We start from the raw sequence: 11,398 nt of genomic DNA on the forward strand, positions 1-11,398 counted from the left end.
AACGAAGGGAGTAATTAAACATGGAAATAACGCGGGAAGAAAAATAAAAAAAACGAGAGGGAGGGAGGGAGGGAGGAAGGAAGAATGGTGAGTGAGGAAGAGGAGGAGGAGGAGGAGTGGTTGAGGTGGATTAGTTGGGCGGGGAGGAGGGGATGGTCAATAAATTAAAAAAGACTGGAGTAGGTGATAGCGCACCGACAAATTAAACAAATGTGAATGATTGTGTAATTGTTAAACGCTGAGGAATACCGATCATTAACAGCGATTTACCGCCTAATTGCTTATCATTAACCCCCCAAACAAAAACAAAACTGCTAAACGACACTGGCAGTGAAGCAATGGCTAATCACCCTAAAATAATAGGAATATGTCTCTATATCTGTATCTGTATCTATATCAATATCTATCAATGCATACAGAACATTCATTTCACAGGGAGCGGTGTTCGTTGTTCACAAATTGGCAGCGTGTCTTAATTTAAAATCACATATTGACAATTAAAAGACTGTCGGGAAAAGTTAAAAACGGTGGAAATTATATGTTCAGCGTATATTTTGGAAGGTGGAATATAAAAAACCTCATGAATGATTTTTTATAGATTTAAAATGAGAAAATAATCAAAAATGGTTTTTTGAATAACAATAAATATTAGGGAAAATCTCAAAAAATATACTGGTTGGATTTCAAAATCTCAAATAAAAAATTTTCATAAAAATTTATTGCCATTTATCTTTTAAGTCATGCTTAATTGCTGTTTACATACAGAAAATAAGACTGATTTAAGATTTCGAAATTTAAATGGTATGTTTTTGGGATGTGTTTTTTTCAAAATATTATTTTAATTTAATGTCCGCAAAGAAGGCCAGTCCATAGAATGGACTGGCGCTTCCATTGTTGGAGTTAAAGGGCTCCGGCTAAAAAAGCCCAACAAGGAAAAGGGCAAAAGCAGAAAAGCAGCTGTGCAATAAATGCGTGTGGTCATATTTGGGTTGAAAACGGCAAACCAAAATTTTCAAAACGGGAAAGGCAGGAAAAGGCAAGTGCCACATCTCACAGACAAGGCGTGATAGTGATGGCGCAATATGTGTTGGAACGTGGGTATGCATCTGACAATGAAGCAAGCTAATTAATGGAGGAAACCAAACAAACAGAGATGGGTTAGACACTAGACGAAATTACATGACACGCCCCGATTTTTCCTTCGTCTCCTCTTTTATGGTGCCTGGAAGCGCGGAGTATAAGAATGGACAGAGGGATGACAGAGAAGAAAATGAAGTCGGGTTGAAGCACAGATGTTTGGCCGTGGATCGTCGGGTGGGCACTACTAGAAGCGGATCGAGTGCCGCCCGATTCAGACAAATGGACAGCAGGCGGAGAACAAACACAGGCGAGTGAGCGGAATGAGCGGCACCAACGTAGGCAATGCGTGGACACACAATAAGAAGAGCACAGGCAATCAGGCAATCATCATTCCATCAATCAACAAAAAAAAAAAAAAAGTCAGTGTAATGAGTCTCTCTCGTCAAATAGCCTCTATAACGCTGGGAGACAATTTCACCCAACCGCCGCTCCAATATTATCATATGTAGAAATCCGCAATCACACACGTAGGGACCTGTTTGGGTGACCCTCAAAATCATGTTTGGGAGACAAAACTATGGTTTTGGTGAGATGTCACCCAAACAACATCAATTTTCGACCAATAATATGAAACCATGGTTTGGACCAAAACTATGGTATGGTTTCAGGATAAGTGAATTCATTCTCTTTCTGGCTCAAATTGGAGAGATGATTGTGCCTGTCAGAGTAGATCTCAACAATAATATGACTTTAACATTTCTCAATTATTTTTTTACAAACATATTTAACCTTATATCTTATAAACATATACACATATTAATTATTTATTAATTACATTATCTTATGTATTATTAATTATGTTGATAAAAAATATATTATTAACAATTTTATTCCTTTAAATTAAAATATATCATAAAATTTATCTTTTATATAATTATCATATTAACTTTTTTTTAAATAATTTGTATCTATAAAAAGTACTTTTGATAACTATTATTCAAACACTCTCACTTCTCAAAATCATTTTTTTACAAAATCTATTCTTCACAGAATCTATTCTCCAAAAACTATTCTCCAAACTATAGTTTGGTTTCATCCAAATACACCCGTAGTCACGCAACTCAGCTCCTATGAGGAGGTCGTGACTTTTTCCAATCCAACTGCTCAGCCAGTGACATTTATTGGGAGAACTCGCTGCTCATGAGGCGAAGAGCCTCCATATAGTTGTCATATGCCACGTCCTGTTCTTAATATAATAATTTATTTGATTTTTATTTTGATCTGAATATAAAATTTTAATTCATTTTGTCTCTAATATTTATCTATTTTTAAGGTAATTATTGTAATAATGGTAGTTTTGACTAATACACTTAATTATCAAAAATATTTTAGGAAAAATAATATCTATTTATTATAAATAACTAATTAATTAGTTTTGTTAATCTATTCAAATTAGTCAACTCGTTTTTATACTAAGAATCAGAGATAGTACTACAATTTTATTATGAGGGTATTTGGATGAAAACCAAAACCCACTACATGTCCATGACTCTACACGGGACTCAATCGTTAAGGATTTCTATAATCTCAATAATGATATTAGCAGTGTGCCCAGGTTTTTTTTTTTTTTAATGAAACCTGACTTCCAAATTTCTCTGTTATCACCCAACGAATTGTCACTGAAACAGCTTTGTCACTTTGTTGACTAAGTGTTTTGTGTGAAATGGTGCTTAGAACCTTCAAAAGACAGCTCGTGATTTATGATATACTCCTCCGATCCTTAATATAAAACCCATTTAACTAATTTGATTAGATTAAAGAAGTTATGTAAGTTAGTTAATTATAAAAAATGTGACATGTTTTTCCTAAAATGCCATAATTATCTTTCTTAATACCCCATCTTCCTCTTCTAATTGATTATGGTTGAGGGAGTATCCATAGCGGTAATTTAGAAAAATTGATAAATATGAGAAATGAATTTTATATTTAGAACAAAAACCAACTCAACAATTAGGTCCTATATTAAAGACTGGAGGAGTATTACCTCCGGTCCTTAATATAAAATCATATTTGATTTTTATTCTGCTCTTAAATATAAGACCCCAATCTATTTTGTTTTTCATATTTATGTATTTTTCTTAAGATAATCCTTCTAATAATAATAATGCTAGCTCATACACTTGATTAGTAATGATATTTTAGGAAAAATAATACATATTTATTATAAATAACTAACTTAATTCTTTCCTTGATCTCCTCAAAGTAGTCATTTAGCTCTTATAAATAGGACCGGAGATAGTACAAATGTAAGTATGTGAAAATACTCATAATAATGAGCTCCAATCCCAAATTCTTATTTATTTTACTCATTTTAAATATTGTGGATCAAAATAGGATTTAAAATTTTGTTTATTTGTTTTCAGTTTGAAATATAAAATATTTATTTCAGGATTATATCGATCTAAACGTTATAGTTAAATTTTTTTAGAAAAATTAACTCTCTGTGTTGTTTTTTCGTTGCAGAATTTCTTTCTTCCCCTCCACAGTCCGCATTTTGAACGGCAATTAGAACCCCTCGACCATGGAAAGAATAAATGCGAACGTTGCTACGACCTTAGCAAGGGGAAATAATGGATAGGATCCAAAGAAAGTTGAATCCACCTCAACCATTGGGATGTGTGGTTGCGCTTAAAAGAGAAAGGTTAAAAATAATAATTCAAAAACTTTTAATATTTTAACTGAGAAAAGTTTATATCACCGTGTAAAAGAATGCTACAAAATTTAATTTACACTCATAAAAGTGGTTAAGTGGTTGAATAAAAATTTATCCATGCTCGCTCAAAATACATCACCCCTTAAAGTTGTTGGGGGGAAAAAAATCAATAAAAAGAAGTAGACCGTAGGGCCTATGTCTTGAACATCAATGAATCATGCAACTTATAATACTTAATCTAATAACTAATTAATTAGTTTAAATAAATTAAAAATATTAGTTAAATTAGTTAATATAATATTTTTTAAAAATATTATAAATATCTTTTCTATTTTTCTTTCATTCCTCTCATACTTAATTATTATTGAGAGAATATCAATAAAATTAATTTGAAAAAACTGATAAATATGTAAAATAGATATTACATATAAGATCAATATAAACTGTCTAAAAGTTCTATATTATTTCACCAAAAAAAAAAGTTCTATATTAAGAAGTGGAAGAATATAAATTTTATACGGATGCATTTAAAATATATATCTCGGTAAATGAAATATTGATTGATGGGGGCTTGTTTGGAAAATATCTAAAACCATAGTTTTGGGACCCAAATCATGATTTGGGTCAAAAATTTGCTAAACAGAAGAAAAAATCAATAAACTACGGTTTTGGGCCAAAATCATGATTTTAGAAAGTGAATCCATTCTGCTTTTGGGTCAAATTGGAGAATATGATTGTACTTGTCAAGTAGATTCCAACAATAATATGACTTTAGCACCCCTTAACTATTTTTCTATAAACATATTTAATCTTATATTTTATAAATATATATACACATATTAATTATTTATTAATTACACTATCTTATATATTATTAATTATGTTGGTAAAAATATATTATTAACAATTTTATTCCTTCAAATTAAAATATATTATAAAATATATATTTTATGTAATTATCATATTAACTTATATCCTTTTTAGTAATTTGTACATATGAAAAGTGATTTTGATAACAACTATCCAAATACTCTCATTTTATGAGAATCACTTTTTCACAAAATCTATTCTCCTAAGAATTTATTTTCAAATTATAGTCTGATTTTATCCAAACACCTTTTAATAAAGACGGAAAGGTCACGATTAAGGAATCAAAAGTACAGATTTCCCGACCAAGGGAGGAAAAACCGTGTCCGGATGTGGCCTATTATCCACCATGGAGCAACCACATGATGTTCTTCGTCCCCACATTTGCTGATCCCAAACGGGGCTCCCAGTTCATGTGTGTCCAGGATTAATGCAGAGAACTAGAAGAGAAGAATTAGTTGAGCGAAGAGGATCCCTGTGGATGGCTGGCCACAAAAGATAAGGCAATTTAGGGTTAGGAGGATGAAACAGGGGAATGGGGCCGGGTCCCAAGTTGCGATATCTGAACTGGTGGGTGAGAATAAAGCAAATGGTTTTGTCAGCCCCACAGTGGCTTTGAATTCGTGGCTACGAAGTAAGGTTTTAGGCAAACGTAGTTGACAAACACTCATTTATTGTGTCTTTTGCTCCTATATATATTAAAAACCCACACATCAATTACCTTCTGGAATCACCCCCCTCCCACCTTCCTCCTCAAAAATCCTCTCTTTATCCGATCTCCCCATCTAATCACTAATTGATTATCAATTATCAATAATCGAGGCCCGTCTTCTTTCCCATCATCATCATTATCAGGCTCATGGCCAAGCAACTCCTCCACCTCCACTAGCAACAGCCGGCAATACAACACTCAACTCTGAGAAAAACAAAAAACACTCGTACCCACATGGAGGTGAGCTCTGTCTTGTTCTGTGCCCGTTTTTTATTTTTTACCCTATTTTTTTATTGATTGAGGAAATTCAGGTGTTTCTTCTGCCATCTGACTTCCGCTTTCTTTTGTATTTCTTTGGCTGAAGCAATGAAAGTTGGAGGAGCCTTCAACTATGCGAACGCTTTGCGACGCTTGTGAGAGCGCTGCCGCCATCGTATTCTGCGCCGCCGACGAGGCCGCGCTCTGCCGTGCCTGCGATGAAAAGGTACTTTTCTTTTCTTCTTTGTTTAGTTTTTCCTTAATACCTGCATCATATAACGAAACCAGAAAGCTAACTCTACCTGTGTTTTCCCCTGTTCGAGATCGCGTGTGGATTAGGGGATATAGCACAACAATCTTGCCTAACATTTCTTTTAAAGCATTGATCATACTGTATTCTACGCACAAAGGAATAATGTTTTATTGAACTCATTAGCCAGAACTTGGAGAAATCCATCAATAGAGAAAACAGGTAGCCATTGGGCTTGGGTATGCTGCTCCGTATGAGCACACTTGATTGGATCGATCTTTCCCTAAGCCTGTCTAAATTTGAAGCCCAAGTTCTTCTCTTATCTTGATAGTCCTGCTTAACATTTTTCGAAGCAATGGTTCAACTTTCTAACTGTTGGAGTGACAGGTTCACATGTGCAATAAGCTAGCTAGCCGGCATATCCGGGTTGGCCTTGCTAGTCCAAGTGATGTGCCACGCTGTGACATTTGTGAGAATGAACCTGGTAGGAAATCTTCAATTTCTCCATGCTTTCCCCGTATCTCATATGCCTTATCCTTACGTTTTTCTTTTGTATCTGGGTGTAGCTTTCTTTTATTGCGAGACAGATGGAACTTCTCTGTGTTTGCAATGTGACATGATAGTTCATGTCGGAGGTAAAAGAACACACGGGAGATACCTTCTTTTCAGGCAGCGGGTTGAAGTATGCCTCCCCTTGCTTTCTTGAAGTTGTCATGATTTGTCTTTTTAGGTGCCTTTAGTTGCCTTCAAAATTGTCTAATATCTTGTTGCTCAGTTTCCAGGAGATAAACCTGGTCACGCAGAAACCTCGGCTTCACAGTCTCTGGACGCGGTTGAGACCAAACGAGGCCAAAATTCATTGCTCAAAATAAAAATGGGAGAGAAACAACAAAATCACAGGATGCCAACCCCAGAACATGATGCTGATGGGTATGCCAAGATGGATGCTAAAATGATTGATCTGAACATGAAGCCTCAAAGAATACACGAACACGGGTCAAATAATCAGGTCAGGGTGGATGAGAAGTAAACTTTATCTGATTAATTAGGAAACTCTATTCTGCCCCTGTTATATTTCTGATCACTGGCGGCGTCCAAAGTCTTGCGCATATTTGTATTATCATCTCTGCTGATCAAGTCCATGAAAATGTAAACCCTACTCTAACAATGTCACTTCACAAATACTTGATCGTATCTCCTTAAGTGGCACGGCTTTCATCTCTAAAGCATCAACTAGTAAATTGCGTTAATTATGATTGAATTCAAATTGGAACGCTGTATGGTTGTTAAAGCATTTGGAGAGAGGATCTTTGAAACACGTCATGATTTCATCAACCCAAAGAATTGAGTTTGTTGTCCAGTGAGCGAGCATTCATCCGCCTTGCTCGATGCTTGGTTCCAATGTCCACTATAGTGTATATTTAAATACGTCTTGTCAGATCATATATCCTGATTACCTTGAAGTGAAAAAAATCTCGGGTCCTCTGCATTTAAGGCCTCATTGAAAGTTTAAAAAGTCATCCTCATAATACTGCAGCAACTTATTGTATATATATGTAGTGGGATTGAAAATCTATTAACATTTAAGAAACTTATGAAGAGAATGACGGATCTCTGCAAAACATGAATCGAATCTGCCGAAAGTAATGAAATGATACTAGTCTTTGTTTTGTATCTACCTCTAGTCGTGAAGCCTTATAGTTTGTCTGTTAAGTTTCACCTGCACTTGGCTCCAGAGTTTGATAGAACAATGATGATTATTAATATGTTGATTTCAATAACTTCAGTTTGCATATGCCTTATAGATTCTTGTATTGTTTTGTCTATGTGTCTACACATAACAACATGTCTTAGATAAGTTTTTTATTCTTGGCAGCCATAAAGAATGCGACCGGCATACTGCAGTTGACAGGATCTTAACCTTTATATCCATGGAGACCAAAAAGCATCAGATACTTCTCAGGCATGCTAGCTACGGTGTTGGCATAATGTTTTCACATCCTGACTCAGTAAATGAGGTGTTGGGGCGTCAAGCCGAGCGGTCTGTAAGAATTCAATTCGATAGCTCAACACCATCATATCTGTAATTCAAAGCCCCATTAACTGTAATCCCCTGCAGGGAAATTGTATGGTAACTTTTGTTTCTGATCTGTAACTTGTGCATTTCACTACATAACATGCTGCCCTCCTAATCCGTTTGGTCCCGGGGAATTGAATATTTCAAACACTTGAAAACTTATAAGATATTTAGATATAATAATTATGAAGATCTTAAAAGGTGTGTGTTGCAGTGTCCTAAATCATATGGGAATGATGGTTATTTTTATAGTCAAGATTAAATGCCTGTAAATAGGACTCGAAGGACTAAAATGCTTAGAAATAAATGAAATTTGAATTTTTAACTTGGTTAGCCAAAAGAAGCTTCTTTTATTTTATGATTTCCTATCATCAATATCAAATATAAAATGGAAAAACACTAAAGTTCTAAGGGGGAAATGTAAAGACAAAAACTTTTTACAATGAATAAGGATTATGTAATGACAAGTTTTAGTGTTGAAAGAAGTAACAACTTAGCTGCTAGTTGTTGAGATTTTTTGGTGATTTTTTTTTCATCTGGGAATTATAATGATTTTCTCACTACAGCTGGTCATTTTTCTAACCCTACGCCAATCCATAGGAAAATATGCTTAATTAAGATTACAAAAAAAGTGGGATTGTTTTCCAGCGATGGTTTGAAAGAAACTGTTGGTTGCTATATTGAAAAGGACCTTCACGGCTGCAAATACTCTCTGAACCAATATGGGAAACCGAATCATTCTCAAATGTCTACGTAGCTATTTCTCCCTTTATTCTTCCTTGTAGGTTCACGCCACAAAAAGTTCGGGACCCATCTCCTTGAGTCTTTCTTCTTTGCATTTACGGGTCTATCCCTAATCCCTTTGATTGTGTGAGAAATGGACAAACCTACTTATTTGAAAATTATAGGAAATTTTGTTTTTTATGGCGTAAAAAAAGAAAGGGAACAATCCAACAACGATCGTAAAAAATATTTGAATGATGGCAGATTGGGAGTGTCTTTTGACATCGAAATCCCTGGGGCCCCTCCCGGCACTACGATGATGCTTGAAGAGAGCTGTCGACTTCTCATTGGACTGTGGCTTGGAGTACACCAGCCTCTACGTTGGGCTGTCCCTTCTGAATTTTAGACAGGTGTGATGTTATTGAAAGGTTGTCAAGCTTCCCCGAAAAAAAGGGTTTCCATGCAGGAATGAGGAAGCATTTTTTACTTTGTAGCAAGAAAAATCAAGAATTATTTAGCAATTATAGGAAATAAAATTTTCTTCCATTATTGGCATGTATTGTTTTTGGTGAAAAAACGGGGCGAAGCGCCCTAAAGCCCTTTATTTATCAACAAAACAAAAACCTAGATAAAAAATATCCACCAAGTCTTTCAGATAAATATTCACCACACCACTAGGAGATTGATAAAGTAATATTTCTTGAGTTTTAAATATAAGGCAGAATACGAGTGTAAGTGGCGTTTCTTTTCAAAAATTAAGGGAAAAAATCGAGTACAGTGGATGGATAAAAAAGAACTTTATTTTGGGCCAAGGATACAAGGGCCCTTTGGTTTCAAACAGATAATATGCAATCAGGTCTGCCAAACAGCAAATCTATTATCCAATGGATGGACAATCAAATTCATATCTATGTCCCTTTGTGTTCTGAAAAAATGTCCATATACTTTTGTGGTATGCTGGTATTGAGATGGGATGCTTCTTTGCAATCTCGGCCCAGTGATGTTTGGGGTATAAAAAGAAAAACCAAGGATTCTACGTGAAAGCTGAAATGGATGACTAATTGATGCCACAATAGATAAGATAGATTGATGATTCAGCTTAAAACAAAAAACGATTGGTTATTGTTTAGGTTGTTTGACTGTTTCTCTCTTTTTAGGCTTCTGCTATGGGGATGTAGATTTTTTTTTTTTGCAGTGATTAATAATTGACTGTGTTTTTTGGCCCAAAAAAACAGTTTTAACAGCTCATTCTATCCAATTTAGGGTTGTCAAATCGTCGTGTTAAAAGAAGTTTTTTTTTGGGGGGCGGGGGTTACTGAACTCCATTTTATTTTATATTAAGGGAAAATCACATTAAAAAAAAGTTGAAATTATAATATTCCAATTTATGCACCTAAGAAGTTAAAATCCCAATGAAGAAAGTGATTTCTGATATGGTATTTTGTAAATCTAGTTAAATGACAAAAACATCCTTGTATCAGAAAGTTTATTAACAAGTTGTGAATTAGTAATGACAAGTGTTAAATAACAAGTGACAGTAAATATGCTGACAATGACAAACTATTTATTAATAAATTGTGAATTGGTAATAACAAATATTAAATAACTAATGACAAGAAGTTTAATACAAATCCGATACAATGACATTTTAATCATTTGATTACATTTGCAAAATACACTACTTTTTTCCGTGGGATTTTTTATCTCTTAGGTGCTTAAATTGAAATATTATAATTTTTAATTTCTTTTTATATCATTTTCCCTTATATTAATCACGAGACATCCCTTTCTATTTTAAAAGCTTATATAAACAGCCTATGAAATCAAATTTCATCGCACTCAAATTTAATATATATATTTTTTATATTTTTCATCCGTCCAAACCGAGAATTAATATTAAAGTTTGATTTTTTGGTTAAAAAAAGTAGTAAAGTTTGATGACAAAACATTTTTTACATCAAAATGCCTCACTCGGGCGTGACTAAATTTTAAGGATCATGCAAACCTGAATATTTTAACACACATATTGGAATTTTTTTTTCACTTAGGGCCTGTTTGGGTGTCTCTCCAAACCATAGTTTGGGGAAAGAGAGAGCCAAACAGGTTGAAAAAATCTCAAACCATGGTTTTGGTTTCAGGAAAAGCATTCTGGTTTGGCTTTTGGCTCTTTTGGCTCAAATTTTATAGTTGTTGGTATGAGGCCCAAGGGTATATGACAAATCAGCCCTCAATTATTCATTCCGCCTTCGGTCCTTCGCTCTTCAAGTAACGCTGTCGGAAGCAACGATGAAGGCGAGAAGGTTGTTGTTGCCGCCGGTGAGGTCGGGGATCAGTGCCATGATTAAGACTTTGCCCTGCGAGTAGCCGGGGTCTTCCTTCTGGGCCACGACTTTCACTGGCATGGGACTCGGTATTTTTCTGGCAAAGGTTTGGTCGCTCTCCACAACCCTCCACCAGGAGTTGACGTTGGGCTGGGGCGCGCTTTTTGCGTTGATGGACTTGAGGAAGGCCAGGATCTTGTTCTTCTGCACCTTAGTGACGTTGCCATACCACAAAATGGCGATGTCGATGTTGCTGGTGAGGATATCGCCGTCGTTGTAAGCGAGGGGAGGGACGTGCCTTTCAACGGCAATGGAGGTGGCTTTGGCGGTGGGGAGGAGGAGGGCGAGAGCGAGAAGGATGGTGAGGGAAGCAGGCGGCATTTTTGGTCATAAAAAT

General features: G+C 35.3%; 2 protein-coding genes across 2 annotated transcripts; one reads left to right on the top strand and one right to left on the bottom strand.

Annotated features, from left to right (window-relative positions):
* Positions 1-5,348: 5,348 nt before the first annotated feature.
* Positions 5,349-8,157, top strand: LOC114731574 (B-box zinc finger protein 18). The gene is made up of 6 exons (XM_028918779.1): positions 5,349-5,612; positions 5,737-5,856; positions 6,268-6,364; positions 6,447-6,562; positions 6,656-6,889; positions 7,757-8,157. The coding sequence occupies exons 2-6, from the start codon at positions 5,764-5,766 to the stop codon at positions 7,760-7,762; spliced, it is 546 nt and encodes a 181-aa protein (XP_028774612.1). The 5' UTR covers positions 5,349-5,612; positions 5,737-5,763; the 3' UTR covers positions 7,763-8,157.
* Positions 8,158-10,941: 2,784 nt separating this feature from the next.
* Positions 10,942-11,382, bottom strand: LOC114731573 (protein EXORDIUM-like 3). Its single transcript, XM_028918778.1, has one exon. The coding sequence runs from the start codon at positions 11,380-11,382 to the stop codon at positions 10,942-10,944; it is 441 nt and encodes a 146-aa protein (XP_028774611.1).
* Positions 11,383-11,398: the final 16 nt, after the last annotated feature.

This window comes from Neltuma alba, unplaced genomic scaffold, assembly GCF_004799145.2.
Source record: "Neltuma alba isolate B1F8T4 unplaced genomic scaffold, ASM479914v2 tig00012837_pilon, whole genome shotgun sequence".
Taxonomy (NCBI): Eukaryota; Viridiplantae; Streptophyta; class Magnoliopsida; order Fabales; family Fabaceae; genus Neltuma; species Neltuma alba.

Bases quoted from the DNA above. Each gene is read 5' to 3' on its own strand.
- LOC114731574 (XM_028918779.1), top strand. From the start codon at position 5,764: ATGCGAACGCTTTGCGACGCTTGTGAGAGCGCTGCCGCCATCGTATTC. The intron at 5,857-6,267 runs GTACTTTTCTTT...TTGGAGTGACAG, and splicing joins GCCGTGCCTGCGATGAAAAG to GTTCACATGTGCAATAAGCT. The intron at 6,365-6,446 runs GTAGGAAATCTT...ATCTGGGTGTAG, and splicing joins CATTTGTGAGAATGAACCTG to CTTTCTTTTATTGCGAGACA.
- LOC114731573 (XM_028918778.1), bottom strand. From the start codon at position 11,382: ATGCCGCCTGCTTCCCTCACCATCCTTCTCGCTCTCGCCCTCCTCCTC.